The 16,279-nt window shown below is 44.4% G+C and overlaps 2 protein-coding genes and 1 long non-coding RNA gene across 4 annotated transcripts; 1 reads left to right on the top strand and 2 right to left on the bottom strand.

Moving 5' to 3' along the window:
• Window positions 1–614: 614 nt before the first annotated feature.
• Window positions 615–3,240, bottom strand: LOC123443863 (acyl-protein thioesterase 1-like). The gene is made up of 9 exons (XM_045120401.1): window positions 3,070–3,240; window positions 2,862–2,970; window positions 2,171–2,207; window positions 1,940–2,009; window positions 1,707–1,811; window positions 1,468–1,618; window positions 1,293–1,375; window positions 1,081–1,174; window positions 615–988 (listed from the first exon to the last, which is right to left on the bottom strand). The coding sequence occupies exons 1-9, from the start codon at window positions 3,080–3,082 to the stop codon at window positions 901–903; spliced, it is 750 nt and encodes a 249-aa protein (XP_044976336.1). The 5' UTR covers window positions 3,083–3,240; the 3' UTR covers window positions 615–900.
• A 7,294-nt stretch (window positions 3,241–10,534) lies between these two features.
• Window positions 10,535–12,108, top strand: LOC123443865. Of its 2 annotated transcripts, none has more exons than XR_006630842.1 (2): window positions 10,535–11,061; window positions 11,203–12,108. It is a non-coding gene; the product is annotated as an uncharacterized LOC123443865 (long non-coding RNA). The 2 variants fall into 2 exon arrangements; XR_006630844.1 differs by having other exon boundaries at window positions 11,191–12,108.
• LOC123443864 (putative cytochrome c oxidase subunit 5b-like) lies at window positions 11,700–16,024 on the bottom strand. Its single transcript, XM_045120402.1, has 6 exons — window positions 15,742–16,024; window positions 15,564–15,655; window positions 15,408–15,458; window positions 12,414–12,480; window positions 12,243–12,322; window positions 11,700–12,108 (listed from the first exon to the last, which is right to left on the bottom strand). Exons 1-6 carry the CDS (start codon window positions 15,884–15,886, stop codon window positions 12,040–12,042), a joined length of 504 nt encoding a protein of 167 aa, XP_044976337.1. The 5' UTR covers window positions 15,887–16,024; the 3' UTR covers window positions 11,700–12,039.
• Between the last annotated feature and the right edge of the window lie 255 nt (window positions 16,025–16,279).

Raw genomic sequence — 16,279 nt, 5'->3', positions numbered from 1 at the left:
TTTAAAATGTAGATTCATTTATTTTGCTTCGTATGTAGACCAATAATGTAATCTCTTAAAAGACTTATATTTAGGAACGGAGGGAGTACATAGGGTGTGTTAGCATTCTAATCATGTGTTCCTTTGTGCAGTGACGGCGGACTCGAGGACATCATCTTTAGTCATTCAGACTTTGAGCACAATGTTGATCCCCAAACACATGAGGGGTTCGCGAAGCAGGGCGATGGATCGCTGAGCAATAACACAAACTCCCTACTACAGTCTACAGCAGGGCCCCTCAAAAACTGACACTTGTAATCTCTACCATGGTAGTCAGATCAACGAATTCAGTGGAATTTGATCTTGATGAAGCTGATGATCAACCTAAAACCATACTCCACTGAGTATAGTGATGCTGATACATACAGCTCACATAGTTTGAGATTTGATCAATGTAGGTTATTATCTTCCAAATAGCTGCAAATACCCTACGAATCTTATGAACCCATATTTAGTACATAGTGTATGGTTATTATTTTCCAAATCTTTGCTCTGAGAATTTTATGAATCTCTCTCTTGTGTTTTGATGGAATCTGATTATATGGCGTGAAACAGAAAAGTCTACACTGGCCTGATATAGAACGCATGCGTCATAAATTACTGGTGTAGTCAATCAAAACAATATAACTGTGGTACAACTCTTACTAGTACAATATAAGTGTAACATGAAATTCAGTAGTGAGGACTTATATATCAACCCATGCCGGTCGTGATCTCTTCATATGATTAACCTATGATTATATATATATCAACCTTCTCGGGCGATGGAATCTGATTATATATATATCAACCTTCTCCTCTATAGTGTCAATACTTTTCTTTCATGTCATGTGTCAGCCACCAAGGCACAAGCTTCTCCCCTTAGCCGCAAGAGCGATCAAGCCCGAGCCTTGCCCTGAGCCACTTGGAGACATCGTCCATTTCCTCCGGGATGGTGTGATGGCCCAGTCTGCACAAATGGCATTATGTTAGTACTAGTAAATTTCAGAAGAAAAATACGAGAGCAGCATATGGAAAATTCGGCATGTCGATCTGTAGTACCCGTTGTAGGCTTTGAAATTCAGGTACGAAAAGCCCGAGTTACGCAGAAACTCGGCCGACCTCTCGCCGTTTCTGTACGTGACTACCTCGTCGCCTGCAGGAACGCATAGAAGGAAATTAACCGTTTTTAGTAGTACTAGTAAATATTTACAATTCAGACGAGACTAATTTAGCACATGGAACGCAAAACACATAGCAATAGCAATGCTAACCTCTTCCATGGCCAAGCATAATCGGCAAGGCAGCGGCCCTCCTAAAAGCAGTCTGTGAGCTCTCAATCTTGGTCCTCAGGGTCCTGAACAATATTCGTACGTATATATGAGCTTAATGGACACCAATATATCAATAGCATGGCTGTCTTTTCGTCCAAAATATTCAGAGTCCGACCTGGAGCAGGGAAGCCAGCCGCTTAACCCAATGATGGCGCTGAGGGTAATAGGGTACGCAACCCCGTTTGAGAACCTTCCGTGCGCATAGCATGCGGCAGAGTGGAGGGCAGTGGCAGCTCCCATGCTGAAACCGCCTATCCCAAGCCTCACTGGAGATTGCCCGCTATCAGCATTAGTAATTCTTAGTTGCTACGTAAATAAATGCGGTACATGTACTTGGAAAATAAAATCAGGTACCGTCGGAGGGCTCGGACGACAGCAGGTTTGCTATGTGTGCGGCGGATGCGTCCAGCCCTTGGACGTCGTCGGGGCCGTCAACCGAAGTCTCCTCCACATCGAACCCTGTTTCGTTTCAGTATGCAAAAATGGGAAGCAACGATGGTCATTTCTGTCCCAGAAACAGACTAGGGAGGAAGCAAAGCTGCAGCCAAGCCATGTTGTACTGTATGTGATTAAGCTGAGAGACCTACATGCTGTACATGGAAAACCACCGAAAGCCGCTACGGGCCGCGTTGGCGCGGTAGGGCAAATCCATTTGACCTGCACAGAGATGCAGGAGGCCGTTAAACTCAAACAGCTATCCCGAAGAAGATCATCAAACTGAGCTCGAGAGTTCGGGATAGAGACTAATCCCCAGATAAGCCTAATCAAATAATTATAAATTAGGAATAGGATTGTAGATGGGTGTTCCATCAACTTACATTATCCAACGGGAGATTACCCAGGACCTGGGACCAGCTGCACAAGACGAAACCGTGGGAAAGGAACAAATTAGGACGTGTCCATAAATAAAATGAAATAAAAATGAACGAGATAAAAAGTACAAGTATTGCAGCTAGTCATCAACTTGTGTAGATATATATATAAAAAAATTAGTTGGCGTTCCTCTTGCAAAACGTGCACTTGCATATATTCGACTGAATGACGCGTGTGTACAAGTACTCCGTCAGAAGAAGAAAAGCAGTCTGTGGGGAATATTAAGAGACGAGTGAAGAGTTAGGAAGGAATAATGAAATGTGTGTACGTACTGGCTGTGGCATATGACAAAAATGGACGTGCCAAATTCATGCCTTCACACCTCCGTAGTGTGGAGTGGTGTCGTGTCGTGTGGCTAACTAGCTGGGTCGCATGCATTCAGACAAGTAGCTCAAGCTGTGCTTGTATCTCTAGTACGTATCTACTCGACTACTCCTAGCTAGTATATATGTATATATTCCTATATTCGAACAGGAGCTAGTAGTTGATTTGCAGTTGAGCTTGGAATATCACATGTCACTCATGCGTCTTGGAAGAAAATCAATCTAAAACCAAATCCAAAACAAACAAACAACAAAAGAAAACAGTCCAGCATGGGGTATGCATGCATGTATGTATGTATAGGAAGCTAGGAACCTGTTTCCGTTGTCGCCTATGCCATGGAGCCAGACAATGGTGGCCAGGTGCCTCCCCTTGGGCCTGACCACATAGGTCCGGCCGTACTCTCGACGAACACCGCGCGGGCCTGCAAACCATCAACAAGGTCGGTCGGTCCATCTTACTGAAAATTGAGTCGCCGTGGAAGAAGCACAGCACAGCACAGCAAGAGAAGCGACGTGCGTACCGGAGGAGCTCATGGTGGTCACGTACGTGCGTACGGTGATCGATCGATCAGGTGAGGGTGAGCTGGTCTGCTGCTGGTGGTGAGAGTGAGAGAGAGAGAAAGAGAGAGAGCGCTAATTCTTGCCCGGATGCTGACTGAACCAAGCATGCAGAGCTATTTATAGAAAGCCCCGCCCCGGATGGGCGACGCGTGGACGGCAGTTGAACGCCCACTTTGCCGCCGGCTTCCAATTCGTTCGGCCCGCCACATGACGCCCACGCCCCAGCGAGTCAGCTCCTCTTCATCTCGCTCGGCGCCACCACAACGCACGCTCGGCTCCAGAGCCAGCCAAATGAAATCCTAGATAAACTTTCAAAGGAATTAGAGCAATTTCAACACGTCGACCAAACAAACGACGCTTTTTTTTTCGTTTGGATAGGTCCCTGTTTCGTGACCGCTCAATTTAAGATTTGATTTGACCATGCGTTCAACGCATCGATTTATTTTTCGTCCGCTTAGTCGGCCAGCATCCATTTTGAATCAAATTTGAACATTATTTTTATACAAATGCATTTTAACATACATTCTTACCAATTCTTTATTATGATTCGGTAAATCCCGTCGGTAGGATGCGCAAAAATTTGCCAAATCCCACCGCCGCCGCAGATCCACCAATAGGCCTCCCGTAGCAAGACGAAGGAGGCACCCATCGACGGATTTCTTGCTGGAGAGCTAGGGTGGCCGGGGGAAAATGGGGTCGGTGGCCTAGGGTTTGCGTGTTTGCGGACGGTGGATGGGGAAAGGGGATAAGAAGGAGAGACTGTGACACCGACTAGCAGACCAGGGAAGGAGCACGCTGGCTAGGTGCGTGTCCGCTTCGTGTCCGCGGCGACGCAAATGACACCCAAATTTGCGTCTAAAATGGGTTGGGAGCGGACGAAAAGCGAACACGTGTCCGTTTGGATCTGCGCGTTGGGCCGACTTTTCTGTCCGCCCGAATCCAAACGGACGCGTGCGGATGAAGTGGGTCGGCGCGTTGGAGTTGCTCTTGCTCTCCAATTAGAAGCTCAACAATTATGATAAGAGTCACACGTGTGGCATGAACACGTGGTAACTTCGAATATCTTTTATGGCAAGTTTAGTGACACGAGAATGACAACTTTAGTTGTCAAACATGGCAACTTCCTTTTCAAATGATGTTCTTTTTTAGGTTTTTTTTTTTGGATGACAACTTTAGTTGTAAAAAAACGTTAGGGTCAAAATGCTTGGTGTCACACGTGTGGCACTTATCATTTAGATTAATTATTTGTACCTTCCTCTTAACATTTTTCTTTTTCACTCTGTACCTTCCCCTTAACTACTGCTCTAGAGTACATACATGGGAGTGATAGTAATTCCTCTGGCCCAGGTCACAGCAGAATATATGCATCCTTTTCTTGGCAGTGGAGAGGGAACCCAGGTATATATATATAGAAATACTTAGGACCCCCTTTTTGCCAATTCCTAACCAAATTTTTACTATTTTATTTATCTTGATTGATAAGGTGCTGTACTCTAATTAATGTCCACTGGTTCGGCATCAGAACTCCAAAGATTATGTATATGTATAACATTAGTCCTAGTCTAAATAACAAGGAATAAGCATAACACTTGTTTCCTTGTCTTTTCCAGAAGAAAATACACATAAACGGAAGGCGATTAATATCTCACACTCTCAGTGCTAAAGGAAGATTCTTATCAGCGAAACCCCATATTTTTCAAGAAAAGGCTAAACATTTGGCACCTATTCTTGCACTACAGGCTTGTCGTTTTTCCCATTATTATTATTGTAAAACTCAACACACCACACGTAAATTGCACGGCGACACAGGAACTATATGTATTCTCACTATTGGTTAAAGCTGGGTTCAAAATATAACTGAAACTCTGAGACTAAATATTACTATTTTCAATATGAAAAAAAAATCCAGAAAAAAAAAACTCATCCAAATTGGCTCAAAGGTGACACCAAACGCTGCGCTGAAAACCTAGCAGAATGGACTTTAAGGTGTACTAGTAAATGCCAGTACTTTCACGAGATAAGGTGCAGTTCGACGCTGGACTGAAATACAATAAATAGTAAATATCAGTATTTTCAGTAGAATTAAAGACACTGAACTAAAATTAAAAAAGTAAGCATTTTTAGTAGAATCTAAGACGCGGACAGACACTGTACCGGAAGAAAAACAGTCAAAGAGTAAACGACAGTATTTTCAGTTTAAGGTGCAGTTTGACACTGAACTGAAACTCAAGAAATAAAGTGTGCAGAGTAGAATTCATGACGCAATGGACCGAAACTCTCAAAATAAAGTATTTTCACTAGAATTTCAGGCGCCAATCAGCACGGAACTGAAACTCCAGAGATCATAATGACAGGTGATAATCATGAAGAGGCTTCTGAAGAAAATACTAAATTTAGCGCAAAAATAATTACACGCTGCAGCTTTTTTTGCAGCGGGTTTTTCAAACTATTGTAAACGCACGGTGGCACATGAATTATCGTAATTTTCAGTAAATTTTAAGGTGCAATTAGACGCGGAATTGAAGCTCAAGAGATCTGGATATGGCAAGGGGTACTGCCTCGTTTTCTAGGCAGATACAGTGTAGAATTCTGCAGACTGCAGCAAGGAAGATTCCAGAAATATCTTTGAGGTGTGGACAGTGAAGGTATTAATTCTGGAGTATAGCAAAGAGAACTGCTCAACAGTAGCATGTAGTACAGGTCAGTGATACAACTGACAGTAACAGGTACCTGTAAAATTGTGCATTGAGAGGAACTACAAGAGTCCTTGTCGAAGAATTTTTGAACTTTTGCTGCTTTTCCTCCGTCGTAACTACATCTCCGTTATAAAATTTCATCACTTTTACACCACCGATCGGCCGGAATATTCCTTAGCAGCAGCATTTTCCCCCCTTTGAGGTCAGCTTTACATAACTAACTCTGCTATTCTCGGGTTCTGCTACCAAGAAAGGGATGCCGCTTTTACAAATGGTGCAGGGTAGCTTTCAGAACTCAGAATAGTGGTAGGCTTTGATCCCCTCTCGACGATCCAAATTTATAAGGGATTAAACAAAGGCCTAAGTCAAATCTAAACTAACCGCCAAGTGTTTGTGATAGCAGAATAATGCAGAGGATTTTCACCTAATTTTGCTTCTTTGTCAGTGCACTACATACAGAAGGAATCATATGCACTAGCTCTCAATTTTTCTATCCACTGAGGTTAACCATATGGGGGGACAGCTCAGGCTAAAATATGTGGGCTAAATGTGATTTTTGTCCCTACCTTGCCTAAGAGAATAGAAGAAGCAGAGGGGCTAATGAAGTTCTGTTATAGATACAAGGTTATAAACTACCTAATCTTTACTCCTTGCTAGAGATTATAGGCCATGATTGTGTTGTGTCATAGGCCTTGGAGACTGCATATTCCTTATTTAGCACATATTTCTTCTAATTTCATATACTCGTCCTTCAAAAACGTGAAGCATCCACAAAGTTCTGTTGAAAGAATATATTCTGGAAAGTAGGCTGCACAAGTGAAATATCGACAGTTGTCTTTACCCAAAAGTTTACACATTTTGTCGGCTACTAGGAGCAGGAAACAAAATTTTCTTCTGCCAGTTGTGTGGAACATCTAGTATGCCTACAAACCTAGTAGATGTATATATGGTTTTTTATGACATGATAGTTTCTTAGTAAACATTACCGTTTCACATATGACATATTTCAATAAGATTCAGAACCATGCTGGTTTGAAGTAAAGCTTCTGATGCCAAAGTAAACAGGAGGATGTAAATTATTCCATCGCTACTACTGTCTAGAACCCATGATTTTTTGCAAAACTTTTTGCACAGTACTACATATGATATGTAGTTGCTTATGTGGGTCTGAAATAAATAACAACACACTGCATACTCATGCTGCAGCACGGTGTATTATTTCTTACATGGAATATTTCTTGTAGAGAATATTTCTGAATTTTGAATTTCTTTCCCACAAGCAGAGAATGTCGTTGGGTACGGTCCCCTAACTGATCACCTCCCACTGAATTAAACAAGGTAAAGAACAATTAATTACTGTTTGAATTAAGTCTACATCAAGTCCTAATTAACAGAAGTCAGCGACCAAAATGCAACAAGGAATGATGCAAAAATAAAGTGACATTTGAGGCCACCAATTTCCCAGTAAAGAATAATGCCATCTAAATACTCGGAATCCTCCCGTGGGTTGCAATCGCCACGATCTCACCTGAAATTCCTTAGTAGTCCGTTATGTACTGTATTAGTACTATTTAATTTTGTGGTTTTGTTATTTTCTATAAATCCGTACTAAAGCTTTTTTGGAAGGAAAGGGGCATCGGAATTTTTAGTGTAGAAGTTGTCCTATGATGAATCTTGAATAATCTGGAACATAAGTAGTTGTTTGACAAATGTACTTGCATACAACAAACAATAACAAAGCCTTTAGTCCTAAACAAGTTGGGGTAGTCTAGAGGTGAAACCCATAAGATCTCGCGACCAATTCATGGTTCTGGCACATGGATAGCAAGCTTCCACGCACCCCTGTCCATGGCTAGTTATTTGGTGATACTCCAACCCTTCGGATCTCTCTTTACGGACTCCTCCCATATCAAGTTTGGTCTATCCCGTCCTCTTTTGACATTATCAGCACGCTTTAGCCGTCCCCTATGCACTGGAGCTTCTGGAGGTCTGTACTGAATATGCCCAAACCATCTCAGATGATGTTGGACAAGTTTCTCTTCAATCGGCGCTACCCCAACTCTATCTCGTATATCATCATTCCAGACTCGGTCCTTCCTTGTGTCCACACATCCATCTCAATATGTGCATCTCCGCTACACCTAACTGTTGCAGATGTCGCCTTTTAGTTGGCCAACACTTAGAGCCAACAACATTGCGGGTCAAATCGCCGTCCTATAGAACTTGCCTTTTAACTTTTGTGGCACTCTTTTATCACAGAGAATGCCTGAAATTTCGCGCCACTTCATCCATCCGACTTTAATTCGATGGTTCACATCTTCATCGGTATCCCCATCCTTCTGCAACATTGGCCCCAAATATCGAAAGGTGTCCTTCTGAAGCACCATCTGTCCATCAAGGATAACCTCCTCCTCCTCCTCGTGCCTAGTAGTACTGAAAGCACACCTCATGTACTCGGTTCTAGTTCAACTAAGATTAAAACCTTTCGATTCCAAGGTTTGTCTCCATAGCTCTAACTTGTTGTTGACCCCCGCCTGGCTATCATCAACTAGCACCACATCGTCCGCAAAGAACATACACCATGGGATATCTCCTTGTATATATCCCTTGCGACCTCATCCATCAGCAAGGCAAAAACATAAGGGCTCAAAGCTGACCCCTAGTTCAGTCCTATTTTAATCGGGAAGTCACCAGTGTCGTCATCACATGTTCGAACACTTGTCACAACATTATCGTACGTGTCCTTGATGAGGGTAATGTACTTTGCTGGGATTTTGTGTTTCTCCAAGACCCAACACATGACATTACGCGGTATCTTATCATAGGCCTTCTCCAAGTCAATGAACACCATATGCAGGTCCTCCTTTTGCTCCTTGTATCTCTCGAGAAGTTGTCGTACCAAGAAAATGGCTTTCATGGTCGACCTCCCAGGCATGAAACCAAACTGACTTTTTGGTCACGCTTTTCATTCTTCTTAAGCGGTGATCAATGACTCTCTCCCATAGCTTCATTGTATGGCTCATCAGCTTAATGCCATGATAATTAGTACTCCCTCCGTTCCTAAATATAAGTCTTTTTAGAGATTTCACTAGAAGACTAGATACGGATGTATATAGACATATTTTAGAGTGTAGATTCATTTATTTTACTTCATATGTAGTCCCCTAATAAAATCTCTAAAAAGACTTATATTTAGAAACGCAGGGAGTACAACTCTGAACATCCCCCTTGTTCTTGAAAATTGATACTAATAGTCTAATATACCCCGTCTCCATTTTTCTCGCATCATGTTTGCCCGAAAAATGAGGTTGAAAAGCTTGATTAGCCATACTATCACTATGTCCCCGAGACCTCTCCACACATCAATGAGGATACAATCAGGGCCCATCGCCTTGCCTCCTTTCATCCTTTTTAAAGCCTCCTTGACCTTCGACTCCTGGATTCGCCGCACAATAGGCCTGCTAGTATCATCAAAGGAGTCTTCCAATTCAATGCTAGAGCTCTCACTATCCCCATTGAACAGCTCGTGAAAGTACTCCCACCATCTATGCTTAATCCCCTCGTTCTTCACCAGGAGCTGATCTGCTCCGTCCTTGATGCATTTGATTTGGTTAACATCCCTCATATTCCTCTCTCGGATCTTGGCCATTTTATAGATGTCCTTTTCGCCTTCCTTCATGTCTAACCGCTGGTAGAGGTCCTCACACGCCTGACCCCTTGCTTCACTCACAGCTGACTTGGCGGCCTTCTTTGTCATCTTGTACTTCTTTATGTTGTCCGCACTCCTATTCAGGTATAGGAGTCTGAAACTAATGTACTTGCATATGAAGTAAAAATAAAATATGAGATCAAAAGCTACAAACATAGTACTTTTAACTTTATATCAAGCTTTGACATGAGTACCTATAACAAAGTTCAGAAAAACAAAGGGATTTCATTCTGTCCATGGCTGCAGCCACTCTATGTTCTCTTTTGCCGCCACGCGTTGTCAGCATTCCATGAGTTTAATCTACAGACAGAAAGCTGCCATTACAAGTTTTGCTTCTTCCTGCAGCAAATTGTTTGTCTGGGTACACTGGATGGCAAAAGGGAGCAGACAGAATATGATGATGATATGTATGAAATAACATATCGCTGTGCTTTTCTTAACATGGAAGAAACTGTGGTGTGCGTGTGTGCACAGTTCCATTACCTGACATATTCGAAAGCAAAGCGGGAAAGAATTTTATCTCTTGAGTTTCTGGTATGGCTTCTCTCCCTAAAAAGGAAAAGGGTTCGACATGATATGCTAGTACAACTTCATACCATGTTGCAATGTGAAGCTATTTGCAGGAAACACAAAAAGTAAGCCAACATCATCCCGTTAATTAAGCTATGCAGCACGAGATTCCGTGGGAATTTCCCGTGTTTCTTTCCGCGGCTATTTGGTGATAATCTGAACCACCAGCGCACTAGCTTAATAATCTTCTTCCATTTCCCCTTGTTTTCTTTTGTGAGAACACTCAGACAATTGCGTGATGTAAAATGCCAATGCAGACGAACGGCACATTTGCCCTTGTTTTCTTTTGTGAAAACACTCAGACAATTGCGTGACGTAAAATGCGAATGCAGACGAACGGCACACATGTTGCCACTGGCGAAAAGTGCATGCATGCCCCAGCGGCTGAAAAATCAGAGCGTATTGTGATGGTGATCGATAATGACAAGCTCGCAGGATGAACGTACCTTGCGGGCATCCCATCCGTCCGTGGGCTGGAAAGCGGAAAAGCCAGGCCAGGGAGGAATAACATCGAACAGCTAGACGGCACTGCTGGTGAAACGGACGAAGTACGTACGTACGTACGTACGAGAAGACAGCTATATATTCTCCATTTTCATCTCCGAGTTGAGAATGAGAAGGGGAGGGGGCCCCTGCCTCTGCCTAGGCAAGAATCCATGTGTGCGCGCGTGTCGCCGTCGTCTTCGTCGCCGCCGCGGCAACTGAGATCTGGTCCGGTGGCTAGGCAGGACATTTCATTTGCTCTCTTCTACGGCGGCCGTTCGCCTAGAGCTAGCCTAGGGGCCACGCTTTTTCCTTTTACGGGCAGCGACCTCAGCCGAATTCAGCGGCGCCGTCACACTCGATAACTCATGGGCACTCCACTCGCTGGGCATCGGTTCTCCCCGTTTCCCCACCGGGATTCACCACGGCGCCATCGCCATTTGTTGGACATCACATCGGACGTGTGGCATATGTGATCTTGCGTACGCAGTGAAGTGAGTTCCGAGTTCCTTCCTTTCTTTTCTTTTTTTTTTGCCAGCCCTTTTTTTCTTTTTTGTTGGACGTCCCGAGTTGATCTTTTTTTGTTGTTGTTGTTGCGGGGTCCGAGTTGATATATTTGGTAGTATGAAATGCAGAAGAAGATTACTGTCTACATGTAGCTAATCATCTTCTTCTGGAATGGCTGAGGAGTACTGAGATATCACCAACGATCTTTCAAGGAATGATGGCCAGATGGTGATGAAATGTAAGAGACGGAGCAAAGATAAGCGACCCTCTCTTCCAGGTCTGTTCGTTGGCCGAGAGTTCAAACATAATATTGTGTGAAAAGTTAAGAGCTGGATATTCATGCAGCAGCATTGCATCTTATGTTCTGAGCTTGGGTTGGCACTGCAAACAAGATATTGCCAATTCTTTCTTTTACCACAAACATTCTGGTATCGCCAATTCTTCCGTTTACCACAAACGTTACAATCCACCAACCTTTCCCAATGTAACACTGGATATCTGAGGGGATGGTACTTTATCACAAGCCAAGTGCACGTTCATACTCTCCATCTTAACCAAGGGTTCAGTATCTTCAGAAGAAAACCATCTCGATGAAACGGTGCAGGGTATACAGTGCTACACGAACTCATTAAAGTGTTAATTTAACAGAAATTTTTCAAACTGCACAACACAAATTCTTGCATGATTGAATCGGTCAGGTCCATCACACCCGATGGACACTCGGTAGCAAAAGTAAAAGTTCTCTGCAGCCATCTCTTATTTGATGATGCTCCATAAGACATGCACTGGACAAATCTGAAAAAAGTTTTGTTTCCACGAAAAAACCTAAGGCGAAAACTACCACCTGCTTGATGGCCAAATGTATATTCATAAACAAGGATGCCGTGGAGCAGTCTGGTGCTTAGAACGCGTAAGCGAAATCATATGCCTCACAAATTTCTTATTTTCAGAACCACGAGGCATCCTTAGTGGTGATGACCGTCATCATCATCATCATGCCCATCTGGATTTCCACCATCACCAATGACCTTAAGCTGCATAAATCAAGCAGCAAAACGTCTGTTACAAAACCTAATACACCAACATAGCTTGGCAGCTGATGCTATGTTGTATTAAGACAAACTAGCCATCAAATGCATAAACTAAACTAAATTAATATGTAAATTACCACAAAGTATTGTGAGCAGACTGGGCATTCATGCGGCTCATCTTTTTTCAACCAGAACCATACGAGATCATGCTCATCCTCTGCAAATAAACCAACCACAATAAGTGTTATACAATCCTTGCCACATCTAGCAGCTTAGAGCTCAGATGAACCAGTTCCACAACATCGTACCTCCTTCATCACCAGGGCAACCTACTATTCTCTTGTCAAAATAGGACTCAATGACAGCTGGCGCCTCCTGCAGGTACAGAATCAAAGTGAAATGAACAATATGGCAGGGTACTGGCACTAAAGTTGAAAAGAAACAATGGATCGATTTCTTAGGTTCTGAACTTATGTAGTCAAACAATATTTTATCTTCTACAGAATGAAGCACGCATCCACATACTATAACCACCATGGCAACCCAATGGAAGCTATAACTTAAAATTCTGGAACCGTACAAAGAAAAGCGCACACAGAAAGAATATGAAGAACTGTCAGTTCCCACTTCCACCGGCAAAAGAAAACAGACAAGGAAACGGCACACAAACATCAAAGTACAGATTAAAGGTCAAGTGAACACACAGAATTAGATAAAGTACAAAAAAAGGAATCTACGACACAACGTCAGCATGACCCATCCATCAAATCCAACATATTTGTAGTAAATTCATGAAAGGTGTCTGAATATGCAAATAAGTTCTGGTGAAGTCTGAACTGACGAAAAATGGATTTGCATAAATGCTCACACTCAATTCATTCAAAAAGTCAAAAGCCCGATATCTCTCCAGTCCAAGGTTATCTGAATTACACAACATATTCAAGTTTGCAATGCAACACCATAGCTGCCAGATTCACAGCTCACGACTCACAACATATTCAAGTGTGTGCTTCACTGTGATCAATTAAACACAATTTGCTGTTCAAGTCATATATAGCTCTGTAATTGGGTCGTTAGCCCAGATTTATCTGGGTCACGTAACCGTGTTCAGAACTAGCTTACCGAACAAACTGCAATTAGGGTTCTGGTTGATGCCCACACTAGCCTTACCAGATGTTGCCAACTATTTGGCAAAAAACTGCGAGGAAGTTTCAGCAACAAAGCAAACAATTAAAAAAAAGTAGGCAGCCAATTTTTTGGCAGGTTTAGTGTGCGCAGCAAACCAAACAGACCCTTAGTGATCCAGTTTCTTGTCCTGGATTCCTGGTAACTATGGTTTACCACAGGTAATCAACTAAATTTGGCACGACATGTTCCATTCTGGAAAAAGTTGATATAAAATATAACATCACAACTCACATAACAGAAAACATGCATCAGTGGGCTTGCAGTAAGAGCCTTAAGAGATTTACAAAGACATACTATGTCCGGTATTCACAACCTTCTGCTTGGAACAGAAAACAAGCTATCAGACAAAAGTTGAGTTTTCATACAAGTCATGACTGTAGAAACTGTATTAGCTGGGGGAGACATTAACTCTTATGTTATGACTGTATGAGCCAGGACTACGGGCCTGTCCAGAGTTCTCTATCTTCCAACCTACTCCCTGAATTCTCTATCTTCCAGAACTTCCCGATCAAAAAAAGGAAAACTACCGTGTCCTCCATGGATGAGGAACCTCAGCAGCATGTATCTCCGGCTATCCTCCCTGCATGAGAAACCCCAGCAGCATATATCTCTGGCTCCCGCAGGCAGGCTGCTGTACAAGCAGCTCCTCACGGCAGTCGACTGCACCTCTCCGGGCTTGACGTCACCTCCACGACGGCCACCACTCACTGCGCCGGGTCCACCGCGACCGTGCTCACCAATGTCTGTTGTGGCCCCACTCCTAACCGGGACCTCCAGCCTCATGGACGCTCCCCCTCTAACCAGTCCTCCAACCTCGTGTTGACTGTTGTGCACCCTCGTTCACCAAGGTGCCCGTCGTGCATGGGGCTTTCCGTAGGGTGAGGCTGGGGAAGGACTCCGACAGCAGGATCTTTGATGCTACTGACTAGAGAAACAGGCGAGGTAACGGAGGAGGGTAGTGCTCGCCGTACAGCTTGTGTGGCCGGTGCATTCAATTTGCAGCCTGAGCATCACCTAGGTGAGGTCCTGCGCACGGGAGGATCACCAAAGATGCCTCAAAGCTCCGGGAAAGATTCGCCGGCAGCGATGGCTGCCTCGGCGTCAACATAGGTGTCCTAGGCCATGGTGTGAAGAGCAAGAAGAGGGTGGGGGGGTGAGAGCAATGTGTGGCTTGGAGTAGCTGGAGGCAGAGGGGGTTGGTTCACATCACAGGTGGGGAGAGAAAAATTTCCCACTTATCGGTGGGACTGTGGGCAATATTCTCCAACAACGTGAATCGCTGTTACGTATATCCCGATTTCTGGTCTTCCACGATTTTGTACTGTGGGACCTCTGCGCTCCACAGATCTCACTCCGTGTAGCTGAACCGTACAGGCAGGCCCCGCCCACGGAGTTGGCAGATCTGCGAACCAGAGGGTTCCCAAACAGGGCCTAACAGCTTTTAAATTACACTGCTTAATAGTGTAAACAAATCAAGTTTTCGGCCCATTATATCTATATATACACACATATGCAACCGCAAAATGCATAAGATAATGAGCCAATATGTAATAACGCGGTACTAAAAGAAGTTTAAGGCAACAAAGATCCTTTTAATGTAGCAATTTTCAGTGAAGAAAGTTTAAAGCCTTGGTCATAATCCATAAAATCACATATTAACCAGCGAAGCCAGGGGTAAATGGTGACATTTGAGTGAACAGGATGAAACGGCCATAAATGGCGATCATTTGACCGAACAGCATGAAACGACCATAAAAGGCGATCATTTGACCGAATAGCATGAAACGACCATTGATGCTATGGTAGACAAGGAACAAGGAAAATTTAAACACAGCAGCCATTAGATAGAACACCCACGAGTTTCTACACCGATGGATGATGGCATATTGATGAACTGCGCGCATAGACAAATCTCCAAAGTGCATCAGGACATCACAGAGCATTGCTGGAAAGATGCATGCACAATACATCCCACTCGATTCATTAAACTATCAATCAAAGAATTAGACATCAAAGTGCTCCGATGAACCTGAACAGAGCAAGCATGTATGACCACATTCCCCTATTAAGAATAAATAACAGACAGCAAGATAAACCTAGTATCAACGCCTCACCTTGGTACCGAAGGGACCGACAGGGGGATCCATGTCGAAGCGCTTCTTCCCCTGCAAAACCACAACCAGATCGAGAAATTACAGCCCATTCCAAGGATCAAACCAAACGGGGCAGTCCAGCCGGAATCTCCAAACCCAAGGCCCAATCAATCTCACCTGGAGCTCCGCCTCGAGCTCCTCGCGCTCCAACCCCGTGGCTATGGGCATGACATCCTCCACACTCGTCGCTGCCGCCGCCGGCTTGTCCGCTGCAGAAACACGCCAATCCACCAGTCGATCAGCGCCAGGAACCGCCACGACAACGAGATCTGGGGAGGGGGAAGTTGGGCCTTACCGGAGAGGAGAGGGGCAGTGCGGCGGAAGGCCGCGACCGCCGTGGAGATGGGAGCGGCCCGGGCGATGGCCGGGGAGGGGGGCGAGCCGGCTGCGGCGGCAGCGCGGCGGAGGGCGGGGGCTAGGGTTTGGAGGCGGCGCCACATCGTGCGAATGCTCTCAGGTCACGGCGGCGGCCTCGTCGGGGGAAAGGGAAATGGTGTGGAGACGCGAGCGAGAAGGGCAGGCTCGATTTGATCTGACCAAGAGAGGGGGAGGAGGTCAAGGACAAGAGGAGGGTATGCGGCCTGCGGGGGGATGGTGCGTCGAGGTCCGTGCGGGCTGATGGACGGACGGGATCGAAGATTGGATTGTGGAATGTGGGGAGAGTGACAAGTGTTCGAGTTCGCAGTGGCGCCGCCTCTGGCGTACCACGAAAACGGGGAATTTGAGGATTTACCCCACCTTTGCCTGTACTTCTAGGATTTGCCCTCTTTTTTCTTGTAATTGATTATTTGCCACAAGTTTGTTAAAACTTTGTTGATTTGCCCTTTCTACCT

The sequence above is a fragment of the Hordeum vulgare genome, chromosome 3H, assembly GCF_904849725.1.
Source record: "Hordeum vulgare subsp. vulgare chromosome 3H, MorexV3_pseudomolecules_assembly, whole genome shotgun sequence".
Lineage (NCBI taxonomy): Eukaryota > Viridiplantae > Streptophyta > Magnoliopsida > Poales > Poaceae > Hordeum > Hordeum vulgare.
Note: the sequence above shows the minus strand (reverse complement) of the source record. Positions and strands in the feature narration are given on the sequence as shown.

Coding starts and splice junctions, on each gene's coding strand:
- LOC123443864 (XM_045120402.1), bottom strand. CDS start 15,886: ATGTGGCGCCGCCTCCAAACCCTAGCCCCCGCCCTCCGCCGCGCTGCC. Junction 12,481..15,407: donor TCGGTCCCTTCGGTACCAAG/GTGAGGCGTTGA, acceptor CTGTACCTGCAG/GAGGCGCCAGCTGTCATTGA. Junction 12,323..12,413: donor TTGCCCTGGTGATGAAGGAG/GTACGATGTTGT, acceptor GTTTATTTGCAG/AGGATGAGCATGATCTCGTA.
- LOC123443863 (XM_045120401.1), bottom strand. Junction 2,010..2,170: donor GTAATCTCCCGTTGGATAAT/GTAAGTTGATGG, acceptor ATCTCTGTGCAG/GTCAAATGGATTTGCCCTAC. Junction 989..1,080: donor AATTTCAAAGCCTACAACGG/GTACTACAGATC, acceptor CCATTTGTGCAG/ACTGGGCCATCACACCATCC.